Genomic DNA, 25807 nt, shown 5'->3' with positions numbered 1-25807 from the left:
ATCCTCCATTTTAATTTTATACAAAGCTTTTTTGTTATCCAAAATTTGAAGTTTGGTTTTCTGAAACTTAATTATTGTCGAAAAAAAAAATAAGTACAACAAAAATTGTCGAAGAAAAAAATGCGGATTTTGAAAAAATACTTCAAGAAAAACCTCCGTTATCGCAGACATTTAATTCAACCTTTCTTGGGCTTAATTGAATAAAAGTATTAAAATAGTTAAAAATTACTTATCACTACAGAGAGGCTTCATTGCAGCATTCAGAATTTATATAAGAAACTAAGTCAGAAAAAATATTCAAAAACAGATTTTAACGCTACTCACAATAAAATGCCACCAGTTATAGGAAATGTCAAATTTGAACTGAAATATGTCTAAAAATGTTCAGAATGAACCAGTAAGTAGGGTAGGATATGTGAGGCTGATAACCAGTTAATTAGGTGCTAATGTGGATTGCCTAAAATTCACAAGTCGACATTCCTGATTTTTGGCCGGAATTTCCTCGAAATTCGCATTGGAGAAGCACAAGTCCCGAAAACAGATCTGCATACCAGACGACAAAGGTTTCACGAAGAGCATACTTTTGTAAAAGAAACCGGAAAATCACTATACGAATGCGGTTTATCCTATCGCGAATGGTCATTTGTCTGAAACTTGTTATTTTCTAAAATTGATGAAATTAAATTTTCCAAAGTATCTGCGTTCGTATAAAAATTTTATATCTCGGTAACGGTAGGTCCTACGAGATCTCCGTTGGTACAGAAATGATCACCGCCGAAAAAAAAAGTTTTTTGTCTGTCCGTTCTCCGTTCTCGTCTTTTGGTTTTTCCTGAATAACTTTCGAACCGTTGTAGCTACAAAATTGAAACTTGCCTCATTTTTAACCCTCGACGAGGCACATAGGTTTGTAAGAAATGGCCCTGATGATTTTCGACTATTTTTTCGACCTTGCTATGAAACATGGTAAGTGTCCGAAATTTGAAGCAATCGACTTCATATTTGACTTTGCCCCGTGACGGAACCTATTGAAAACGAGGTGGCTAGGGGATCGGGAAGTATTCTAAAAAAATAAAAAATCGCGCGTGTAATGGGTCTACAAAAAACATCATTTTCAAAATCTGTTTACGAGGCCAAAAAAATTCTTGAAGCAGAATCAAAAATCGTAAAAAATATGGCTAATTGGTTCAAATGGTGTCATAGGCCGCATCAAGAGCTGTCAAGACGCGATGATTACTATTTTCCAAAAATTCTTGAACCAGGAAAATCCAAGGCTAGAACCTCTACTTCGAACAATGATTGTATCATATACAGGGTGTGTCGTTTATGGGCAAAAAACCTAAAATATCTTAAACATTTCCGTTTTTGTGGGTAAATTATAAGATGGGATAATTTTATGTGAACAGTGTCGTGAACCGTGTCGTGAGAGAGTTTCAGGTTTCGTCAATTATACAGGGTGTGAGATATTTGAAAAAATATCATTGAAAATCGCTATTATTTGTGCAAACTTTCATATTTACCGATGTTTGCTGTAACTACGAGATGTGAAGGACATTTTATACAGGGTGCATGCGCAATTAAATTACATCGATTTTGAGAAAGTTCCATAGTGGTCCGCAGGAGCACGATAGAAAAACAATGCGTCAATTTACCACACGAAACCGCGAAGTTCTTTCCTTTTATAATAAAAAGCTGTGATAGTTTTTATTATGTTTTTGGGAAACTCCACCACAGTGCGTCGCTACAAAAGTTCCTCTATATTATCAGCATAAGCAGCATTGATTACTTTCTCTGGCACTATCATAACGACTTGGCATTAGTATAAATTCTATTAATAATAAGAGTAAGTGACAACTTGTACAACTATAAATATTAACATGGAGGATAACTTGAGGAAACTTGAAAATTAATTTATTATGCAGTCTATACCGACAACTAGCGAAAATAAAAATGAAGAAAAACATGTATTGCCGCTTAAAGTTGTTATTAGATTAGAATACACTTTTGGTCACCCTGTATAAAATAGGAAGCCATTTATAACTGAGATACAATAATGGTGTACTTATTTAAAAAACCTTAAGATTCAGGTGTCAAAAACCTGATTGAAACACATTTTTGTAGAATCCAAAAATAATGCTGTAATAATAAAATATAGCAGCTACGGTCCCAAAAAACGTAAACACAATAAATTATCCAACGCACTGAGTAAGGGGTACGGGAGGTGCTGGTAGACGTGTCGATTGGCGACCCCGGCTGAAACTTTTGACTGTTATACCAATATAATATAGTTGTCTATGGTCGCCATTATTTCCTATGTTTTCATTTACAGACTCCGTTTTGAGGTAACAATTTATTTCTCAAGTAATAATTACTAGTGGAGTAGTAGTTATCCATTATCTATGGTGTAAATAACGGACAATTTTAACTAGCCTTGAAAATTCGCAGCAACCACAGACGTCCGAGTAAACAGTAACAGGAATATGGGGAGGAAATACCATTTTGCTCCTTTCTTGTAATAGTATATTATGCAACAAGCGCGGTAAACGGCATTTGACTCACGAGTTTTTAATAAACGAGTGAGTTAAAAAGTTTTTCTCTTCCTGTCTGTAAAATACCTAATTACCCATCGATCTACCGTGCGGGAAGCGTCACTTTAACACGTCAGTTTCGTTTCCCATGAATCCGAACCACTTCGGACATTTCCGGCATTTTACCTCACAGATTTGGGAGCATTCGGATGTTTTCGGAGATATTTTCCACGTTTTGAATTTTGGCGTTTGTCAATTCTGACGATAATGTCAGTCAATGTATTCGTGTTGTTGCGACAATTTACCCAAAAACTAACGGTCATAGAAAAAGTATAGTATGCAACACGTTCGGTAAACTTTTTAACTCACTCGTTTATTAAAAACTCGCTCCGCTCGTGTCAAATAAACTCGTGAGTCAAATACCGTTTACCGCACTTGTGGCATAATATACTATTATATATATACTATTACTATTATATATATATATATATATATATATATATATATATATATATATATATATATATATATATATATATATATATATATATATATATATACTACTATTATATATACTACTATTATATATATATACTACTACTATTATATATATAAATATACTATTACCGAAACTGACGCGGTAAAGTGGCGCTTCCCGCACGCTAGATCGGTGGGTAGTTACGTATTTTACAGGCGGCAGTAGAAAAAATAATTATAAACCGATCTAGCATGCGGAAAGCGTCACTTGGGCTTCTTTTCCCGCGGATCCAAGCCCCTTCGGACATTTTCGGGATATTACCGTAACTGCGGGTTTGGGAACAATCGGATATTTTCGTAGATTTCACCGCACGACCTAAATTTTGAGGTTTGTCAATTTCACGGTAATGGTCAATGTATTCGCGTATTCGTGAAAAAGTATAGCATGCAACTCGTGTGGTAAACTTTTTAAGTCACCTGTTTATTAAACGCTCGCGACTAAAATGACGTTTATCGCACTTGTTGCATAATAAACTAATTACCGATTCCTCAAAGATACAAATTTGGATTCAGTGTTTGGACATTGCCATGTTAGTTCCAATCTAATATTAGAAAAAATATAAACTTTATTAAAGCAGATTTCAACAAAGACTCAAAAGGATATTTTTGCTGATAAAAGGAAAATGGTTGTTAGGAGTCCAGAGGGACATTTTCAATTCATATAGTAATTAGTAATAAGATGCTTCGCGTATATTCGTGGGTATAAAATCCGTCCTTTACCCAGCAGATCTTTTATGAGTTTGTTATTTTGTATTATTACATTCTTTTGTAAACAAAATATTTCTGTATAGGATGTGTGTTTTAATTATACAAGGTTTGTAACTACTGAAGTAACTAACGAAAGGACCTACGAGCAAAGTAAATACCACATTTAGAGTTAGGTGGTGTATTTACAACCCCGCACACCGCGAAGACGGCAACGTGGAGCTTTGTAAAATACTCTATGCTGGAGTATTCTCCACGGAGTCTCCCGCTAAACGGCAAGTTAGCTATTAACTTAGCTGTTTTCTGTCGAAAACCCGGTCCACGGACATATTAAATTCACAAAACACCAGCCTTTTGTATAATTTTATATTGTAAATATTTTATACAATAAAAAAATAACAAAGTATTTAGTCTGAAGGCAGTGCATTTAAAATAACCACTATGTGAACAAGAAAAGAACGGCGCTACACCGATTAAAAGTTGTTGATATGCGCGTTGGAAACTGGGTCACGGAGTGCGGAAAACGTAAGTAAGGTAACCTATTGTATGTACAGATCTTAATATGGTATTGCTCGAAATACAGTTTTTAGCATTACGAACAAGTAGGTCGCGTACTGGTAGTTTTGGTTAATTGTACAAATTACTATTTTGGATGTTAATATATTTAGTTGTGGTCAACTGAATGGATTGTTTTTATGAATAAATAAGACACCTTCAAAATTGTCGAAAATGGCTCAGGATCTAGTCAAGATGAAAGTAAAACACTTGTTAATAGGTAGATATCATTGTTGCCCATTAAAATGCGTGATAATCCAAATTTTGCCGTAAAGCCATGCAGTCCACTTCGTCAATTTTCAAGGAATTGGTTTTCACGTTTAAGTCTTCTTCGAGTTGAATCTGAGTTTTAAGCAAATAGCGCAATGAGGCCTGCGTCTGTTAAACATGAACGAGATTAATTAGCCATAAGTTAATGGCGTAATACCATTTTACCTCAGCCAACATATGTTGTAAAGCAGCGCAATCCCTCCGTATTTCGGCAACTTCATTTGATAGTGATATTTCAACAAAATCTTTGCACAATTCCATGCCAGGTCTTTGGACTCGGTTGCCGAGTCTTGTATGGGCCAGAGCCATATAACCTTCTTTTTCCTTTAAACTTTTCTCCAATCCAGTCAATGTTTTAGTTATTTCATTGACTTGTTTGACAATCTGCAAAAGTAGTTTTAATTTGATTCGATCTGGGCATCCCCCTCAACTTTCTGAGTGACTATATTTGTAGTTACGTATGCATTATGTATATCTAAAGCCCGATTTTGATGAGGCAATTTATCATCGCGATTCCGAAAGTTGCATGACCTTGAGCCGTTCTCATGGTCCAATTAATTGCACGCAGCCGCATTTTTATAGTGGCTTCTTTGTTGCCAACTGAAAATTTGCGTTGACGGTACTTAGACGTAACGAAATTGGGTTATAAACATTAATTTTTGAAAATTATGTAAAGGTAAGTTAATTTCCGCACATTTTGTTAGATGAGATGATTCGATCATAGGGAGGTTAAGTAATTGTTTCGTTAGTGATACTTAGTATGATCTATTCATAGACATAAGAAAGTGACCAATTGCATTTGAACGGATTATCCAAGGGTGGTCATTAACATACAATGCAACAAGTTTATTGTTATTAATTAAGAAAATTATTAATTAATTATAAATTGTTAATTATCACTTATTAATTAAAGTAATAATCTTGTTGGATTGTATGTTAATGATGACCCTTGGATAATTCGTTCAAAAGCAATTGGTCACTTTCTTATATCTATGAACAGACCATAACTTGGGAAATTATTCTTTAGCGGTTAGTCATTACAACCTTCTCTTTATTTTTGGAGAATTTCAGTCAGTAACTTCTGATGTAACAAATTGCAGCAATGGTAAACTTGTTGCAAAGTGAAAATCGGGTTTTAGAGTCCTGACATTTCTTTAATACTTCCACGCCGACATCGACATACGAATTATGTTGTCAACGCGCATTTTCCCACATAAGTAAGCCACATCTATGATGACATGGAATATGGAACAGCATAAACTAAAAGCTTTGACATTGACATTTGACATACATATTGCTATTGTAATAAGTTTAACGAAATATAAGCAAGACATTTTGTTAACCCATTCTTATGAAAACAGAAACATTATTTTGTGTGCAATGTAAAAACACTGCCGATGTCCAGCACTGGCAACATTGTCTCAGGCTGCCCAGATATTTACATAATGTTAAAACGGAACCAATGGTAACTATGAATATGGCAGATCATAAAATTTCTGGTCCGTTTCTTCTTTAGTTTGTCGGGTCATTGCTTAAATTGGTAACTTCACATATGCCTTCACACTAATCTAATTAGTTCGTGAAATGCAAAGTTCTGTGTGAAAGATTTATTTCTCAAAAAACTTCGTTATAACCACAGCCCACAGCTCGCCTTTCGACAAATGGTTTGAAATTTCTAATCTCAGCACGAGAAGGCGCTGCCTACTAAAAAAAGCAAAGCAGAAGCAGTATGCCCTGTGTTGGAATTAATAATATGCAACACGCATTACGCTTACGTTTATATTCTGTGACTCCTTATCTCTGTGCACATTAGATCACAGTTGTTAAAACCGGTGTTATAGACAGCCGGTTGTTTTATTAGGACATACTGCAACACTCAGACAATCCTCTTTTAATAACCGTAAAGTATACTTTATGTAATAATTACCTCACAATGTTGGACTTCCATTTTCCTTTTCGCGTCTTTTATTTCATCTATGCGCATCTTAAATGCTTCATTTACCGCGTGACACTGGTTCCTCAAGTCGTCAACAGCCTGCTTGATTAAAATTTCGGTATAGCTACAAAGATGTCTCGCAGAATTTATTTCTTTGGCCGCTTTTTCGATATTATTTTTGGTAAACTCTTCCCATTCTTCTAGAGTGATATTTCTGAAAACAACACTAATATACAAATGTAAATAAACATTTGGGAGCCTGAAAAAAGACAAAAAGTTCTCTAAATTGGCTGCACTGAAATCGGAGAAATACATTTTTTGTTTATTTTATTGTAAAGGCTAGATCTGTAAATACTCTTACACATTATCACATGATACTTGAGGATCCGTAATCGGTAATAATACCACTCCAAGACAAAAAGTGCTGTTGTACGGCCTCACTGTTTTTGTTGTGCACCCAGGTCGAAGTCCGGATGTAGCCGGTTGGTCAGCTGCCGGAGCGAGAGGAGCTAGTTTTTTTATCGACAAAAGTCAGAAATGGTCAAATGATCCTAACAATACTGCCCAAAAGATATTGTGAAATTGTATTATTACGACAATCAAAACCAACGCAATTTCTACTGATGGCTCCCACATAAAAGTGATATAGAACACTTCCTGTTATAGAGCTCGTGTTTTATAGGCCCATATAAGAATATATATGGGGTATAGATCTCTCCAACCTTCATATCTATAAAGGTCTTTGGTTCTTCTGATAAAATAAGACAAATATTCTATTTTTCACTTAGAAACACATAATATTGTACAAAAATGCGTTCTACACCGGGAGTTCTTCATTTTCTTATAAATTTTTCAGTTTCGGTGATATTGGACCGGGCTGTGTAAATTTTCTATAGTCAAATATAAAGCTGATCATTGTATGTAGAGTCGAATTTCCGTTTTTTTTTTTTAAACTTATTAGAGAACATTTTTGTTTACCATTTTCCCGCATTGGAAGTCATTTACTGATTTGATTTGCTGTTTCTAGATTGTTAAGTCTGCTGTCATATGCAATATTTGCATTTACATAATAATTGTTATGATTACTTGTCATTTATCCACTGTAAAAGGAGAAGAGGAAACGTTGTTGAATAGAACCTAACCTAACATGAAAGAGAGTGTTATTTAAAATCAGTGTATTCATTATTAATAAAGTTATTTTAGTTTAATACATCCGTGTGTTCGTAAATTCACAATAATAATTACTCTTATTACCTCTACAACGTCCCCCAAAATATTTTTTGGGGTATATAAAGAAAATTTTTGTTTTTAAAAGTTTTCTGTAGGTACAACAATTCAACCTATTATGGTAACCGGTAATTTAAAATGTTTATTTTAGAAAATGGCAATGCTGGAAGAGCTGTACATTAAAAGCATTCGAAGTTTTGGCGCCAACGAAGAAAAAAAGGTACAATTTTCAACACCATTGGTGTTATTTCTAGGTCAAAATGGTTCTGGGAAAACCACAATAATTGAATCCTTAAAATATGCCTTGACAGGAGATCTGCCTGAAGTTAGTGGTGGTAGTGGGTTTGTTAATGACCCTAAACTTTCAAATAAAAGTTCAACCGAAGGTTATGTGAAAGTTAGGTTCAGAGACTATAAGGGCGATTATGTTACAGTGAGTAAATTTGTGAAAGTTGAGGGAAAAGACAAATTAAATTTTAAAAGTTCAAATCCTTCAATACGCTGGGAGGATGGACAGCATATTAAAGAACCTCAAAATATAACTGGGTGACATATAAATATAAACACTTACTGTGCTCAAAAACTAAATGTTTCGAAAGCAATTATCAAGAACGTAATATTCTGCCATCAAGAAAATGCAGCATGGCCTCTTGATGAAGGACAAAAATTGAAAAAAAAATTTGATGAGATTTTTGGCTCAACGGAATATAACAGATGTGTGGATAGACTTAGACAAGAAATAAAAACACAGAAGGACAATATTAATGTTTTAAAAGAACAACTTAAAGGTAAACAACAGTTAAAACAAAATGTTGACAAGATTAAATCTTCACTAGAGGCACAGGAAGCACAAGTGGAATTAATTAAAACACACATTGATAAAAAAAATGGGTAGATTGAGTCATTGGAGCAACAAATTCAGAATATTTCAAAACTTGAACAGGCCTTGGGCACATTATAACAGGACTTATCTGCCAAGGAAAATTACTTGAAAGGTATAGTTTGTGTATTTTATAATTTTTTTGATAATCTGACAAAATATGTTAAACAAATTCAATCAATAAATGTAAAATCTAATCCTATTGGATTTGTTAATTACTGTTTACTTGGTTGTTATTGCGGGAAAATGTTTATATAAATTACAATTTTAAGTTTTAATTTTAAAACACTACAAATTGTCAAATAAAAAACAAACGTTTGGCAGAACAACACAGTTTGTGAGTAGTGCTTAGTTTAAGTAATTTTTAAGCAGGAGATTTTATAATGACTGGCCTCCTTACAAAAGAAAATATTTCTTCCCTTGCATTTGAGGAAATATGCAAGTTGTGTTTATAGGAACATGTAAATATTGAAACTCAGTTATTGCTCTTTCTAAGATAAAAAATTAAGGGTGTTGTATTTGAAAAAAAAGTTTTTCATTATTAAATTTTGGTGAAAATCCAGCTGTATGATATCCACCATATTTTATTAGGTTAATAGGCGTAAATGTAAGAAATGGTGCCTTCGAGAAAGTAGTTATAAACTTTGTTTCAACCACAGCCAGAAACCGGCTTGGAACTGTATATTCCTGTAACTCAGCTGATTTTTTGATACGATTAACGTTTTTAGCCTGACAGAAAATTTCAGTTGAATAACAGGAATTTACAGTTCTGACCACGGTTGGAACAAACCTATTAAATTTTACTTAGGCGGCGATAATGGTTTTTATTTTTTCGATTGAGATATGGCAACTCTATATTTGAGTACAATTTCCAGGACCTACGGATAGAACACTTAACGTCAATAATCTGTTTGAGCTTCATATTTGAATATCTGAAAAGGTTTTCAAAATTAGAAAAAATATAATTTGTTCCGAGGTTATCGCCAAAACAAATTAAGAAATTGTTAAATGTTTTGATATAATTAAAAGGTAATTAAAACTTTTTGACACACTTCCACAATTAGAGCGGGAATTTTTGACACGATGTTATCGATGTATAAAGAAAAACAAGAGTTTAGTTCTAGGTACTTACTAGATTAAAATTTTATTGACCAACTCCAAAGTCGGTTTTCAGTATATAGATAGAACGAATTTTTTGATGTAGCAAGCAAGTTTTTATGCAAAAATACGTTGTAAATATTATTTGGAGGGCGCACCTTGGCATTTTAGGTATTGTTCAGCATCAGCAGATGATAAGATCGCATTTGGATGCCGAATTTGTTGGAACGGTCCAGGAATTGGAGCTAGAACTCGAAAACTTTAATAAGACACGGGGCAATGTGGAAAGAAGTATAAAAGAAAAGGAGGATAAATGAACCCAGTTTGAAAGACAAATCAGTGAATTTAACAAGGAGTTGCAGGGTTTTCAATTGCATCTAGGCAAACTAAGTGAAGAGGCGAATCAGATAAAAAGTAAATGCGCCGAAAGGGATGAGTTCAGTGAAAAGATAAAGATTAAATTAAATCTGGTTTGTGACGATGAAGAATCGTTTGATTCAGTTTTGGACAAAATGAAGGACAATGTTAAAAAATTGGAAGAAGAATTTTCAAATTTTGAAAAGCAAATAGAAGCCGAAGAACACAAGCTGCAATATGCTGTTGATGAAATAAAAACCAAATATACTAGTTCCATGGAAAATGGATCATCAAAAAAGAATATTATTAAAGAAATGTTTGAATTAATAGTTAGTTTACAAGAAAAATTGTCTCAGATAAGTATTTCAAATCCTCAATTAAAAATTATTGATGATCAAGTTAGAATTTTTGAAGAGAATTTGAATGAGAAAAAAGCAGACTTAGACAAATATCTACAAATTCAAGAGATAGACAAACTAAAAAAAGAAATTCAGCACAAAGAAAATGCTTTAACTAGACTGGAAAAAGAATGTAAACTTTTATATACAAATAATTGTACACTGCAAATCATTGAATGACATAAAGCTGAAATAATAAGCTGGAAGGAAGAGATTGAGGGTATAAAAAGAAAACACAAACAGAAGTTTAAAAAAATTTTTGGACAATGCAATTCCAAAGGTCAACTGTCTCAGTGTACTCGAGCATATTCAAAACAGGGAGAAAACGAAACTAAACAAATTGTGGAGAACTATTTCCGAATATGACAAGAAAATAGCATTGTTTGAATCCGAGCTAAAGGATTCAAAAAAAAAAAACTAGAAAATTATGAAGAAGAATTAAAAATAAACCAGAACAAAATCCAACTTGTCTGTCAAGGAAAGGACTTTGCAAAAACGTTACAGGAATGTTACAACAGAAAGGGGAAACTTCAAAAAGAAAAAGGCATATGTACATCAGCCAAGGTTATGTGCGAAGCATTCATTAAGGAATTTGAGCAAGAAAAACCCTGTTGCCCAATTTGTGAGACCAATTTTTCAAACCAGAAAGAATTTACTGCAAGCATTATCAAAAAGCTCAAGCACAAAATTGAGGAAATTCCAAGGAAATTAGCTTCCATAGAAGCTGATCTGAAAAAAGAAGAAGACCTCTATGGGCAATTACAGGAAATAAAGACCGTCCATGATAATGTCCAAACGATTCAAGGTGATTATATTCCTTTTTAGGTAAAAGTTATTCTACTTCATTTAACCTTGTTACATTTTTATTCTGTAAAAATGTTATGCCATCAACAATTTTCTTATATCCAACCAAATGATGTCACTCACAAAGGCTAAGCAAATTTCAAAAATTTGCGATTGAGTTAAAATTGATATCGTTAATTTTGTAATAAAGGATAGTAATAGAATCTTTAATAGAATTGACAATTTTCTTTAGATCATTCGTAAATACTACTACGTACAAAACTTATGAATAACCCAAAAAAAAAAAACAGTGCTTACGAAGGCAAGACAAAGAAGAAAAAAAAAACATAATTAATAAATGAAATTCGACACTACTCCAATAGCAAAATATGGTTTTAAGGATTTTGCATCTTACGACTGAAAAGTTGCTATTGATAGTAGTTTAAGTCAATTTTTTAAAAAACTGTTATACTATTACTTGTGCTATTGTCGTCACTAGAATAGTTTACAATGGACTATCTATAAAGTGTTACAATCAATTTATCGAATTCTTTAATAGTTTCTTTTTAATGTTGAAACACTGTCCTTGACTTTCACACTATTTGCTAACTTGTCTAAGAATTGGATGCACATATAAACAGCAATTTCTTTGTGATTCTTAGTCAATGATACTAAGATACTAGTCCTGCTATTATTACTACTACGTACAATTGCATTTTCAAACTAATCTCGTTTTTTAAACACAAACATTAAATTTTGAACAAATAAAATTAGGGTCATATTCTTGAATCTATTGTTATTCCTGCTTATCCCATATGTAAGGATATTTTAAATAGCTTAAATAAGAATAGACATATTTATGCAAATTTTCTATTCTTTCTTGAAGAATTTTTTCTGATGTCTAAAAATTACTTATATTATTATAAAACTGATAAAAAACTAGGCTTCTGTAACTACAGTTCCACATTTCACCTAAGTTGTATGTTATCGCTATATATATTATATTATCGTTATATAATGTTATACTGAATAAGAAATTTGATAGTCTTTTGTGTTTCAGAACATAAAATTCGAGAAAATGAACAATTACAATTAATGAAGAAAAAAGTAGGCGAGTCTATGGTGGAATTAAATCTATTGAAAAATCAATCGCAGGAATCGCAAGAAATCTGTGATATTTTTACGAATGTAGTATCTGACGTAACTTTACTAGATCGCCTAAACTTGGATCTCGCCAAAAGCGAGGATTCTGTTGAATCATTGAAATTAGACCTGCTGAAGGTGCCTTCGAATCGGTCGCTAGAAGATGCCGAATCCGAAGTGGCAGACATTAAGGCTGAACTGTCTAATCTTAGAAAAAAATATGAAAATATTAAATCCATTTTGGATCAAACAAAGGAGAGCATTCAGAGTTTAAACGCTAATCTCCAAAATGAAGTTCAAAAGAAGTTGGAAGCCCAAAAATTAATGCAGGAAAAGGTGTTGATTGAAAAGCAGTTGAGTGAAACCAGTAACAAATGGACCAAAGCCAAAGAGGAAATAGAGTCCTTAAAGATGGAAGTGTCGACTTTGAAAACCGAACTTGAAACTGCTCAAAAGAATCGCGCCCATATTGTACAGCAAAATAAAAAATTGCTCGAGCAAAAAAGGTTGGACCTTGAGTCAATTAGACATGTGTTAGATGACGTTCAGAAATCGCACAATATCATCGAACGTTACGAAGCTAGCGGAGCCCCCGAAAGGCTGGAAACGACCAATAGCAAGATCCAAAATCAGTTGGAAAAGATTGCAAAATTAGAGGGAGCTAAGAGAGTGTTAAACGAAGTAATTTCAAACAATAAGCAAGATATGGCTGGGGAAGAGAGTAGACTAAGAAGTTTGAAAGACAACAAGGAGTTGCGGGATTGTAGAAAAAAGATAGCAACGATCGAGTCGGAGATACAAGAACTCAAAGAGCAAATCGACAATCTCAATAACACAACGGCCTTTAAGGAAAAAGAGCTGCTCGAGAGTAATGTTAACCTTAAAAACAAAGAAAAATACATACTGTTAGGGAACAAGGAGCAAATTCTGGCAAGTATTAGAGGTTTCAACGCGGAACTGGATAAGACCGAAAATAAACACGCCGCAGCAGAATACTTAAAACAGTATTACGAACTGAGGGTGGAAGAGTCGGCGATCAGCGATTTAGAAGTGTATACCATTGCTCTCGAAAATTCCATCCTGTTGTTCCACGAAGAAAATATGGTTCAAATACATAAAACAATCCGAGAATTGTGGAGAACCATTTACAGAGGTAACGACATCGATTATATTGAAATCGAAATTGATTCTCTCGGCAGCACGGACAACAGGAGGTCTTACACTTACAAAGTGGTGGAAGTTAAAAATGGTGTGCGGTTGGACATGCGAGGCAGATGTAGCACGGGGCAAAAAGTGTTGGCATGCCTGGTTATTCGGATGGCACTGGCAGAGACGTTTTGCGCCAACTGCGGAATTTTGGCTCTCGACGAGCCGACAACTAATCTTGACCAAGATAGTATTTATAGTTTGAGCGATGCGATATCTAAAATCGTCAAGTCAAGAGAGAAACAGAAAAATTTCCAGCTGCTGGTCATAACGCATAATGAAGAGTTCCTGCAGACGCTGATGAGGGACCAGAGTGTATCCCACTACTATCGCGTGTCGAGAAATCCTGACGGCTTTTCACAAATTCGTAAAGAAATTATGTAATAGCACTCTTATTTTTGTTACATATTATGTTTATATTCTATGAATGATTTATTCGGAAAGAAAAATATGTATTACCGATTTACGGAGGATTTATTTACACATAGCGAGTCAGTACAGTCATATTCAATTATAAAAAAAGTTTTCTCGGGAGTTGTAAAAATTGGTGATTTATAACTTGAACTTGAGCGAGTCTATAACACTTGATAGTCAGTGCTTATAATAGATTGATAATTTGACTGAATATTATTGACTATTTTCATAAAAAGCCCCTGCGGTTCATATTTCCAAGTTAGCTGTTCGCTCTAGAATGAATGTCTAAAGTGTGTCTAATGTCTAATGACGTCATTTTTGTTTATCTTTGGTCCGTATATTACAAACAGGCGCTGACAACAAGATTTTTCAAAAGTGAAATATGCGTAACTGTTAGTCAAAAAATATTGGTTTGTCAACTTGGATGTTAGTTCGAATAATTCCAAAAAAAAGATAACAATAGGTTTAATGAACAATTGGAAATGATAATTTTAAATATATTCCACCCTTTCAAAATAAAATTGAAGCTCTATGCACGGAACCCTGCCTCAATATTCTCAAGATCAGGTGATATTTTTGTTCAACGCCGTATAGTGAAAATACTTTTGGCAACCAGCATAACGTCATTACAAGCGGGTATAATTCCGACGATACAATGCATTTTTCTTATCCCACCTAAACTATGTGATTTCTGTATGGCTGTATGTAAATATTTATAGAAAGTTAAAAAAAACACACAAAAATCTTGTCTTTTAGGGGCACATTCACGCTTACAAAGCGCCAATGCTTTGTAATGCAATTTTCTAGGAAATATAAAAAAATGTATATTTGTATAATAGATTTGTTTAAAATTTAAAAAAATGTATTAATTGTGAGCTAAGGATAATTTTAAAGATTCTGGTTACCATGTGATTAATAGCAATATTATGTTATGTTAGTATTATTTACCAGCGGTAGATTAGAAATGTCCTGGATACCAGTACCACCTGTAATTAGTTAAAATAGATATATTAACAACCACAAGCAAAAAAAAAAAGCGGAAAAACGGTATGTGATTTCGAAAGAAATATATATGTTTTTACTTTTAGTTAATTTTACGAACTTTATAGCTTTTGGCCTTTAATTTTATTTTAACTGTCCATATTACAATTTACATTATACGATAAAGTGAATTTTATTGTAAAATATTATTCTTGCCTTGATAGTCACTCATGGAGATACAATGAGCCGTTCAAATGCCATGTTTGTTTAGTGTCAGAAGCGCCACCATCAGAGAATAAATTTGCGTATAAAAAGAAAAGGCATTCTTTCGAGTGAAGTGGATAATATATTTACGGTGGGTAGTATCACTTCGAGGGGCACCACCTGAGAAATTGAGAGTTTTCGCGTGAAACTTTGCGTAATTTAAAAATTATCAGTGATAATACAGTAACAAAGTAACAAACTGTCTACGTCAAAAATAATTTCATAATTTTCAGTGACTTTACTTTTTTTGACCGCCATGTCTATTCTAAATCAACATAAATGTATTACTTTAAAATTTTAATTCTGCCAAAATTTCTAACAAAAATTATCAATATTGTTCTAACCGTATTAAATGAAATCGCTATTTTTTTAAGTTTGTTTCGTTTATTCTTTAATGGGACGTTGCTAAAAATCTAACATCATATCATATATAAACTGGAAGCTCACATCAGTTCGCGGCTGCAGATGTAACAATACCTAAATTCTTAAGGACTCTTTCGAGTTGTTTTTCCGCAATGTAAATTTTATAATAATAATAATAAAACCGATTGTGCTAGCTTATTACTTACCCCCTGTTTAAAGGAGACAGTCCGTGATAAATGCTAAGGTTTAGACTTGTCTCTCGTAAGGTGCTATTGTGGCAATCGATTTTAAAGACTCTTTCTTTGTCTTCTAAATCTCTGTCCATAAAATATTTGGTGGATTTAAGTCTTCTCACTTGTTCATTCGCTTGTTCTAATGCTCTTTGCAGCATTTTTTGCGTTCCTTCGATTACTTCCAGTTCCCTTTTGAGCTCTCGCTCCACATCGTCGTAACACTTGTAAAAACAGTAAAAATGCGGTTACGTACTTTTTAGTTTCCATACCACGTCAATTTATACGCAGATTAGAAAATTAGGCATCAACACTACATAGTATGCCGCTTCTTGCATACAATACATGTCGGAGATCCTAAGAAAAATAATAAATAATACAATAAAATAGAAATCAGGTGGGACGAATTGTGATGGCGAGAGAGGCGACGCGGGGTTAGACTTCTCGGACATTTTAAAAGAATGCACAACACAGTGCTAAAAAGAATGAATCATCCAATCACTTAATGGATTATTCAAGGAAATCCAGCGATCCGCGAGCCGTTAGATCAACTACAAACTAGCCTATCAAAAATAAAGTATCGGAGCTACTTAAAATCCGACTTAACCAGTGCTTTTATAGAGCCACACTATACTCGTCTGTTCCCGATCGGAAAAACACCAAAGTCCACAATATTACGAATAACAGAATTTGAACAGTTTAGGTTAGACCCATAAATAATGCGAGTCAAAAATAAACATTCCAAAGACCCAAAACGAAATATGGGAACATATCAACCACTTAATGTTACGGGCGCCGACACGGCCATAGTGCACGTCCTCGGGCACCTGGTGGTCATCTACAGCTCGAAAGCTTCAGTCGTCCATCCTGACTAACCAAGAAAAATAAAAAACGCGATGCAATTATCAGTTATTGTTTTAATTAACAATAAAAAAAACTAACCAATATACAAAAACTTTTAGGAAACCAAAATCAGCTTACTTGCAACTTGCAATGTAATATCATTTGGCAAATCTATGAAAGCATCAGCTATCAAGAGCATTGCAATTGCAGCATTGCAGTTCCACCACCATCATCCAGTAAAACACTGTTTACTGTAATATTTAACCATCTTTGGCGACACACGCCCCTTCAATAACGCAATGCTTGTCGGGATAATCACCTTCGGCGACACACGCCTCTCTAACCAAGCAATGCTTATCGAAACAATCACCTTGGCCAACACATGCCCCTCCACTAACGCAATGATTAGCAGGATAAACACTTTCGGCGAAACACAACTCTCCAATAAAGCAATTCACTCCAGCGACACACGCCACTTCTGGTCTCACCGTTTACCTTCATGTAAACCAACCAGGCAACTAAAGTAACTTATTGGATAAACAAAACTAGGCAAAATACATGCCTCCGCCACATAGACCCTTTAAGTAAAATAACAGAAATATATGAAACCAATCCTTGCTGGGCCTCGAAAATGCTGCAATGCTCCAGATAACTACTTTCAGAGAGTAAAGGAGATTTCAACACAGTATTATTGGTGTAACAAGAATCATATGTTTTTGCTACATTGGGATCGAGTTCTTTAACATTTATGGTGGCAATATCTTTTAAAAGGGCTTTCTCGGGTCATCGAGATACATACTACCCCTGCCACTCTATCTGTAATTCGATATTTTGAATAACGCTAAGTGATTTAGAGTTTATGCGGTGCCATAGTTTTGCCTTAATAGAATCGTTGGAATAAAAAAGAACAACTAATTATTATTATAATAGGTTTAAGTTAATCATCAAATGCGAAAATACTAAATTTTCACTGCCGCCATCAATCGGTGCAGCTGTCTCTTTTAAGCAAATTTCCAAGCTACCCGTGTTTACACTAATAAGTAGAACTCCTGATACGAAAATTGTTTATCCATGTTAGAAAAATTAACATTTTTTTTCAAACTAGGACATTTAATTCTTGATTAAAGCATTGATCATTTAAACCAAAAACCAATAGCGATACCCAATTTGATTAAATCTTTGTTCTAAGATAATACCGGTCGTCATAATGTCTATAATCCAAAAAAAATAAAATTTGCTGAATTCCAACAAAACGCAACATTTGCTAATTGCATCTTCAAGTAGTGCTGCTGTCTACTTTTGCTGTTGACATTTGCCTTCATATTCACATGCAATAGCTTTTTTCACTAAATTGAAACATGGCATAAGTTACCACATTTTAAACTATTTAAATATCAAACTGCCTTATGTCCACCACTATGCGTGCATAAAATTTCCAAGGCCGTTTATAGGAAATTTCAGTACTATAGTGCAACGACAAAGATTAGCGCGCTTCAATCCAGTATGACGACCGGAGGGAACACAGCATAGCAACAAAACAGCAAAAATTTTAAGGGACAAAATATTCCTCATGACTGCCACAAATCTACTGTTTTTCCAACGACTGCCAAGAACTGCATCCCATTTTTTCTCTTCTTCTTTCTAGAGCCCGTGAATCCACAATTGCCGTTCATCCATAGTACAGTAGCGCATTTATTTTGCACTGCACTAATCGTGGTGAATAAAGTCACTTTCACTCTCCGAATATTATATCATATAATAAAATTGAAATAGAAACCCGATGGGGCGGGTTCTGATGGCGAGCGAGGCGACGCGGGGTTTGACTTCTTCGGACATATTAAAAGAATGCACAACACGGTGCTTAAAACATGATCCAATCAATTAATTGAATATTCAAGGGACTATCTTCGCCGGTTCACGTTCGGAAAAATACCAAAATGGGTTCCCATGGGTCCACAATATTACGAATGACAGAATTATAACTGTTTAGAATAGACCGATAAATAATGGGAGTCAAAAATAAACATTCGAAACACCCAAAACGAAATATGGGAAAATATCGACTACTTAAATCAAACTTTTGTTAAGATTTCAAGAAATGACCGCGCATGCCCATATTAAATGGCCCATCTCAATATCTTTGCTTCAAATTGAGCAAGACTAGCCAACCGACGCCGTTTAAACAACAGTTCGTCAATTTGACAATTTTCAGTATCTATTTTCTTAAAATATGTTTATATTCCGTTAAACGTTCATCGAAAAACGAAAATCGACTGTCTTTACGACCACTATAAAGGATCATTTATAAGGAATGGAAATGCACAACTGGACATAACCAAAATATATGATTAAGCTTCGGAGATACAGAACGTTTAAAGTTTAAATTGTAGTCTGAAATATTTTAGTCATGACTAATTTGAAACTTTTTGTTTAGGCTGTCTAACTTTTTCTGAATTTCTGTATTTTTTAATTCTATTTATAAAAATATATACATAAAAGATCAAACAACCAAGATGCAATAAAAAACTAATATTTAACAGTAATAATAAAAGCAACATTGCTACAAATAAATTTTATTTTCTCCAAACAATTACTGCAACGATATTACTTTTGTTGCAACAAATATATATATGGGGCCCTCTAACACGCTAGTTAAAACAGCATGTTGATATGTCTTTTCTAACCTATAATATCAGCAAACGATGTGGATGGATGGGCATTAAATATTATTAATATTATATTTGTACTTTAAAAGTGAATTATTATATATATAAATTTATGTTTGCGACAGTTTCTGATTTTATTGATGACTTCGATCAACACCTCCCATATTACAAGACCGTGAAACGTTGATCAAATATAGGTGAAAGAAAGGTAAAATATTAAATTAATTAAATTGATTACATTTTAAGAAGCACTTGAAGAAGCTTTTCCAACCTTTTCAAAAACTTAATTAAATAATAGCCTGTCCGTGTCGTGGACAGTGAATAAAAACTGCTTTTGATAAAACGAGGTATTTTTAACTCGGTTGGGTAGTTGCACTCTTTCAATTTCATAGGATTGAAAATTCATTTCCCGTAAAGGGAATAAAGCTTGAAAAATTTTAACATGATAGTCCAACTTGTAGTATTTAGATTCTAAACACTTTTTGAAAATTATTTCAGGAAGACTCACCTTGGTGTTTTTTTGTTGGAAAAACGAAGAATGAGAGAATTAACACATGAAACAAGGTTTCCTAATTATTAAATACACAGTCTGCAGCTTACATAATTAGCTATTATCTCGCACACATAAACGATATATGTAAATATCACCCTATAAAAAATATTCCGAAAAATAACACAAATATTTTCATCTTACACACTAATTTTGAGACTGGTAACGACGGCTTAACGGCTGTTTAGTATCAAATACCTCAATCAAAACGTAAAAATGAACCTATGACAAACATATAGCCACCGGCATTTGTTCTCCTTTTCGTGATGACTCACTGGGGTAAAAATTCGTCTTTTATATAAACATTCCGCATAGGAAATATGTACAGATTTTGTTCGATCTTCAAACATTATTTTCGAAATAGAGTGTTAAATATATCAGACCGATGAAATTTAAAAATTATACATGAAGTATGTCTTGAATTTTCCGATGAATTCAAAAAATTAATAATATATGGAATGTTTCATTCAAAATAAGAAAGTTGTTACCCACTTCCAGGAATATTTAGATATGTACCGACATCTTAAAAATATTTTAGCCGGTTTTCCCTCACTGACATTGGTTTAATTCAAAAATTTTTGCTACTTGTTTTCTCATAACAAATCGACGAAGTTCCCGGTGGGATACCCTGAATAGCCAAAATTTTAAAGATATTTACCATATCGATGCCAATTCTACCTTCCCTAAGTATAATGCATTTGCGACAAATTTCGAGAGCGTTTCTTCCAATTGCATTTTGGCAATCTTGAATTCTTTGCATGTGCGTCTTCAAACTCTCGATTTCGATGCACACATCTTTTCTCTGCCTTTTAATTTCATCCGTATTGAACTCTATTTCACGCTTTCGTTCTTCGATTTTCTGATCAGATTCTTTTTTGTTGAGGTCCGTTTTTTCCCGAAGTTCATCTTTTAACTAAAACCAATTTGTTTTTATTTTAATTTTTTTGGTCTAAATAGTTGACTGTTCTGAACTGAAAGTGTTCATGTTGTTTCCAAAACCGGTATTTATTACTATATTTTTTGAGAAATCCTGTATGTATATAGTATATGTGCCGTATTAACACTTCCAATCTGGTATGCTTAAGTTCGATAAACGCCGGTTTATTCATGACTGAGGTCTATCAAAGTGTTGCATGTTGAATGACGTGTGACGTGACCCTCAAAACTTACAAATGTAAAAATAGCATCAGTGCATAACTACCGGAAACATCCGATCGTTCCTAAACCCGTAACTCATGTACCGAAAACAACCGACGTGGCTCGCGACGGTGAATAAACGAAACTTTAAAGTGAAACTTTTCGGCCGCTTGATTAGTGATGGTCGAGTCAAACGTCACTGAATAATTTTATTAGAGCTGTTTTGGTAAAATGTACCCAAAAACTATAATGAAAATAAGGAGTTATTAAATACTTGATCCGCTCCTGCCGAATCAAACTCGCGACTAAAGTGGCTTTTAGCAAACTTGGATATACACTGTTATATTGCAAAAATATTCTACAATAAACTAATATTTACAAATTGTTTGCTATAATATTCGTCTTCTACAATTGAAACGCTATGGGCATTATCGTTATTTTTAGCGTCTCAAATTTTTCTAATGAAAACATTATTAGAGCTCAGAAATACAAACTCGCCATCTTTGTTCACAAATTACTTATTACTAAAAACTTAAGAGCATAAAATGCAATTGTAACTAAACTACCAACTTAAGATTAATTTTTTTGTTTCGTTTGGTTTTTTAAATAAACAATAACATGTTACCAAAAGTTATTCACAATTTTATGTATGATCCAAAATATGTAACAAAATAAAGAGTAACATTTGAAATTCCATTATTTGTTTATCTCTCTAAATTAGATTTTAGTTAATTTTGTTTGATATTTCTGGTTGAAATGTTAAGAAGGTTAACAATACATATATGGCAATAATGTATGGGTTGAATTTATATAGGAGAATAAAATAGTTTAGTTTTGTGATAGTTTTTTGGCTTTTAATGCTATAAAATTGGCGTGAAAGGTAAATTTCTATTGAAGAACAATACCAAATATTTTATGGATGCCTTTTTGCGGTCAGCCGGATCTGGCGAACGTAGCACTTATGGAAACTAACCAAAACTATCCTATTTTCTTTACCCTAGTTGGGTTAAATCAAGAAGTAAAAAACATTAAGTGCTTTGCAGAGTAATGTGGGCATGGAGAAGGCTTTTATATTACTAACGAGAAGGGATATATCAATTATGGTTCTGAATGTTTTATTATCTTTTGTGACTTAAAATTTCTTCTAAAAATAGATACTGAACATTTATTGAAGGTTTGCCAAAACAGAGGCCTGTTATATATTAAGCACTTAAAGCACTTAGTCGTGAAAAAAGCACTTATGAATTTTACCCTATCTGCCTCGGCAATTATGGAATTCGCCAATTTTTGTTGATCTAGGCAACATCTCTCCCGATACCTGTTCTTTAAATGCCACTCAGTGAGGGAGTACCTGAAAACATGATAGTTACTAACACACTGGGAGTTCTTAATAGGACTTAAACCTTGCCGGAGGAGGAGGATATATCACCAAAGAATGCTTTTTTAATTCAGATTGCAACGATTCCATTTTAAAATCGACTAAATGCAACTGGATTCAAGTGGGTTTGATCAATAATCAAAATTGTACTAAGTTGTTATTTATTATGGCTACGAGTTTTCTTGTAGCTAGGGAAATTTGGTAATAAAAACAAAAATCAAATGTCAATTTGGAAAATTTTGATTAGTCGTTACGAGACGAATGCGAGAGTGAAGTTTTTTTTAGGAAAAGCTAGAGGTAGATTATTATAACGAATTATTAATATGACATATGTAAACTTTGTTATTTTTGTGCAATTTATACTTCTGTCTGCAAGGCCGAGGTATGTCCAATCTGGTAAAACCTCAAAAAGATTCCATACAGCTATTGATAATGTAGTTGCCTTAGTACGATAAAAATTGATGCGCCTCGGCTACATTTTCGTAGAGATGGGAATAATCTTCCGCGCATGCCTTTAAATTTCACCCACTCGCCTTTTACTTTCTAAACAGTGATCTCCAACTCGTTTTCTCATAACATATTTAACGAAATCTGAACATATTTTAAGAAAATACGGCCCTAAAAATGCTACGTCTAAACTGGAACCAGTCCAATTGAGGAACAATCAACGGCCACGTTGGTTGTTTAATGCCGCTGGTTGAAAACGACTTGACCGCGCATGTTAAATGGCCCATCTAAAAATGTTTTTAGTCGTTCCAAAAATTCCTGGATTATCAGCATAGGCTCTATAAATGTAGTAAATATGTGGAATATTCTAAAACCAAATAGAAAGTATTTTTTAATTTAATTTTTAGATTGTCTACGGACCTTTTTCAAATTTGTCAATGTTGGTGCAGCATGTACTCATATATTTTGAATTTTGAAAGATTAATGAGAAATTCGATTGTGATACGGAAATTCTGTTCTACTCCACTGCAACTTTTATAGAGGGAAAGTATAGTGTTGTATTCTGTGTCAAAGTTATGAAAGGTTTGAAGAACCTAACCAACAAACTAAGATTTATAAAAAAATGAGTTTTGTGCATCGCCGAGACGTTTTAAAATTATATAAAGAGATATTAAGGTACAGCGACAAATTAAAATATACTAATAGAGAATATTTCTCAAATCGGATTAAAGCAGAATTTAAAAAAAATAAGAACCTCTCCGACCAGTCAGAAATAGAATTCCAGTTCCAGGTAAATATAAAGAAAATTTGTTTCGTAATTAAATTTTAGTATGTTGAGATAACTTGCCGTAATTGAAAGATTTGGGGGGAGTAATTTTAGTTAAAATTTTCAAAATATTGATATCTGACATATAGAGTACAGAACAAGAGCTTATTTTTGACTTTCCTGAATTACAAAAAAAAAAAATGCCAGTCAATGTATGAATCTGTAGAATTCAAAAAGGTCATCAAACATTTGAATAGCAAACAACAAATTTGCTGCATAGATTTTGAAAATCTAAGCATTTTTGAAAGCATGCTTTGGCTCACAGAATTTTTCTGGGGTATAAATTCTTAAATTACATTTTCAACTGTTACTTTTTATAAAAATTTTCGCTATCTTACCAACCCTGTGTATGTAATGGGGGTGTATTTACAAGAGATCCAACTAAATGTATACTTGATAAAATAGTTTAAAAACAACTATAAATTAATACATTTGTTTTGAATTCTAAAGTTTAAAATGCATTTATTGGTTATTTTGGATTTTTTCAAAAATACCAACAAGTATAACCTCTGCGCAGTGCTTATTAGAACGCCCTGTACACTTTTTGTTGTAGAAAAGATATGTGAAATTGTTAAATTATTTGTAGAAAGGCGCAATACTGTTAATGAGAAAAAGTGTTTTGTGATGGCAGTTACTCGAGTAATATTATACCTTGCAAAGAAACATTTTTCGTCATTTAAAAAAATGATTGATTACTCCAGAGTTCCTACAGTTAAGGCGGATGATTTAAAAGAACAATTTGTAAGGGGCTCAGGACCGGGTGGCCAAAAAATCAACAAAACTGCAAGTTGTGTGGTGTTAAAACATATTCCAACAGGTAATAAAAGTGCAGGGGTTGTGTTATTAATTTGTATTTTCCTTTGGTTAGTTAGCCCTGCATAATTTAATAACATAAACAAAAATGATTTGTTTAATTGAAATAGCAAGTTTTCCAAGTTCAAACAGGATGTTAACTTATCCCTCCATAGAGTAACAGGTGATATTATAAATAAGATTAATTTAATTTATTTAATTAAATTTTAAGTCATTTGCCACCACATTTACTAAACAAATCTTATTTTGATATATAGTGTCATCCGTAGGTGGATAAGTTTTGGTTAGTTATATCTGTGAATATATATCACTGCTTGCAGCTTATATGCAGTATGGTAAAACTATTTTTGCCTTCTGTGTCTATTTAATAATAGGAAATTAAGTCATTTCCCAAATTAAAAAATGCAATGCAATTAACATGGTCATTCTAATTTTTCTTTGAAATGTCTAAAATTTCACAGAGCATTAGTGATAAGTGGGCTACGCAACATTTGAATTACTTATTAACCTTTTCTTTAGATTCATATGAAAATATTATACACGTATATAGTAAGTGTGATTGTTTTAAATAATTTAATAAATAAAAATTAAAAATGTGCCTTGTCTATTTCTGGTTGTTAGTTTTGACCGCATTTTTTACCAAAAACACAACGTTATTATTTTTGATAATTGATAATGAATTATCTTTAAAAATCATTTAAGTTTTCTTTTATTCTTGCATTTTTAGGAATAGAAAACACTCCAATGATTTTAAGAAATACAATACAAAATACAAATAACAAAAGCTTTAAATTTGACAGAAAATATTATTCAATAAAACACATGATTGATTATTCTAAAGTACCTAAATTAGAACAGAAAGATCTAGAAGAACAACACATTAAAGGATCTGGACCAGGAGGCTCAAAAATTGCATCCACTTATAATTGTGTCTTATTAAAGCATATTCCAACAGGTACTTAAAATACAATATCAGAATATGAGATTATTCATTATTAATTGTCATTACTTTCAGTTGTAGTAATAAAATTTGAATTGACCTTTGACCTTTTAGGAATTGTCGTAAAATGCCAAGAAACAAGATATTTGGAGCAAAATAGAAAAAAAGCCTTGGAGTTACTAACTACAAAACTGGATAATTTACTAAATGGGCCAGATAGTATCGAATCCCAAACCAAAAGTCTTCTTCAAAAGAAAAAGAACTCAAACGATCAAAAGAAGGAAAAATTAAGGAAACTAAAAGAAGAGTGGAAAGACAGGGAAAATATAACTTGA

At 33.1% G+C, this 25807-nt stretch overlaps 4 protein-coding genes across 5 annotated transcripts; 3 read left to right on the top strand and 1 right to left on the bottom strand.

Annotated features, from left to right (window-relative positions):
* Positions 1–4143: 4143 nt before the first annotated feature.
* Positions 4144–23503, bottom strand: LOC132704018 (tektin-1). Of its 2 annotated transcripts, none has more exons than XM_060673621.1 (8): positions 23314–23503; positions 22472–23260; positions 22320–22419; positions 20590–20844; positions 15849–16096; positions 6520–6754; positions 4758–4976; positions 4144–4700 (listed from the first exon to the last, which is right to left on the bottom strand). In XM_060673621.1, the coding sequence occupies exons 2-8, from the start codon at positions 22534–22536 to the stop codon at positions 4563–4565; spliced, it is 1260 nt and encodes a 419-aa protein (XP_060529604.1). In that variant the 5' UTR covers positions 22537–23260; positions 23314–23503; the 3' UTR covers positions 4144–4562. The 2 variants fall into 2 exon arrangements, with proteins under 2 accessions (XP_060529604.1, XP_060529605.1); XM_060673622.1 differs by having other exon boundaries at positions 4150–4700; positions 6520–6742.
* Positions 7052–9856, top strand: LOC132704019 (DNA repair protein RAD50-like). The gene is given in 2 exon segments (XM_060673624.1): positions 7052–7853; positions 7907–9856. A coding segment is annotated over 1 exon segment (741 nt). The 5' UTR covers positions 7052–7853; positions 7907–7909; the 3' UTR covers positions 8651–9856.
* On the top strand, positions 10061–15820 carry LOC132704017 (DNA repair protein RAD50-like). The gene is made up of 2 exons (XM_060673620.1): positions 10061–11293; positions 12332–15820. Exons 1-2 carry the CDS (start codon positions 11056–11058, stop codon positions 14002–14004), a joined length of 1911 nt encoding a protein of 636 aa, XP_060529603.1. The 5' UTR covers positions 10061–11055; the 3' UTR covers positions 14005–15820.
* A 38-nt stretch (positions 23504–23541) lies between the features above and the next one.
* Positions 23542–25807, top strand: LOC132704020 (mitochondrial translation release factor in rescue). Its single transcript, XM_060673625.1, has 4 exons — positions 23542–23683; positions 24306–24536; positions 25260–25487; positions 25587–25807. The coding sequence occupies exons 2-4, from the start codon at positions 24344–24346 to the stop codon at positions 25805–25807; spliced, it is 642 nt and encodes a 213-aa protein (XP_060529608.1). The 5' UTR covers positions 23542–23683; positions 24306–24343.

The sequence above is a fragment of the Cylas formicarius genome, unplaced genomic scaffold (assembly GCF_029955315.1).
Source record: "Cylas formicarius isolate icCylForm1 unplaced genomic scaffold, icCylForm1.1 PGA_scaffold_6__28_contigs__length_40554024, whole genome shotgun sequence".
NCBI classification, from domain to species: Eukaryota; Metazoa; Arthropoda; class Insecta; order Coleoptera; family Brentidae; genus Cylas; species Cylas formicarius.
Note: the sequence above shows the minus strand (reverse complement) of the source record. Positions and strands in the feature narration are given on the sequence as shown.

Excerpts from the sequence above, each read along its gene's own strand:
- LOC132704020 (XM_060673625.1), top strand. The coding sequence starts at position 24,344 with ATGGCAGTTACTCGAGTAATATTATACCTTGCAAAGAAACATTTTTCG. Across the intron at positions 24,537-25,259 it reads GTTAAAACATATTCCAACAG|GAATAGAAAACACTCCAATG; the intron begins GTAATAAAAGTG and ends TTGCATTTTTAG. Across the intron at positions 25,488-25,586 it reads ATTAAAGCATATTCCAACAG|GAATTGTCGTAAAATGCCAA; the intron begins GTACTTAAAATA and ends TTGACCTTTTAG.
- LOC132704018 (XM_060673621.1), bottom strand. The coding sequence starts at position 22,536 with ATGGAATCGTTGCAATCTGAATTAAAAAAGCATTCTTTGGTGATATAT. Across the intron at positions 20,845-22,319 it reads TAATTGCCGAGGCAGATAGG|TTAAAAGATGAACTTCGGGA; the intron begins GTAAAATTCATA and ends AATTGGTTTTAG. Across the intron at positions 4,977-6,519 it reads TGGAAGTCCAACATTGTGAG|ATTGTCAAACAAGTCAATGA; the intron begins GTAATTATTACA and ends CTACTTTTGCAG.
- LOC132704017 (XM_060673620.1), top strand. The coding sequence starts at position 11,056 with ATGTGCGAAGCATTCATTAAGGAATTTGAGCAAGAAAAACCCTGTTGC. Across the intron at positions 11,294-12,331 it reads TAATGTCCAAACGATTCAAG|AACATAAAATTCGAGAAAAT; the intron begins GTGATTATATTC and ends TTTGTGTTTCAG.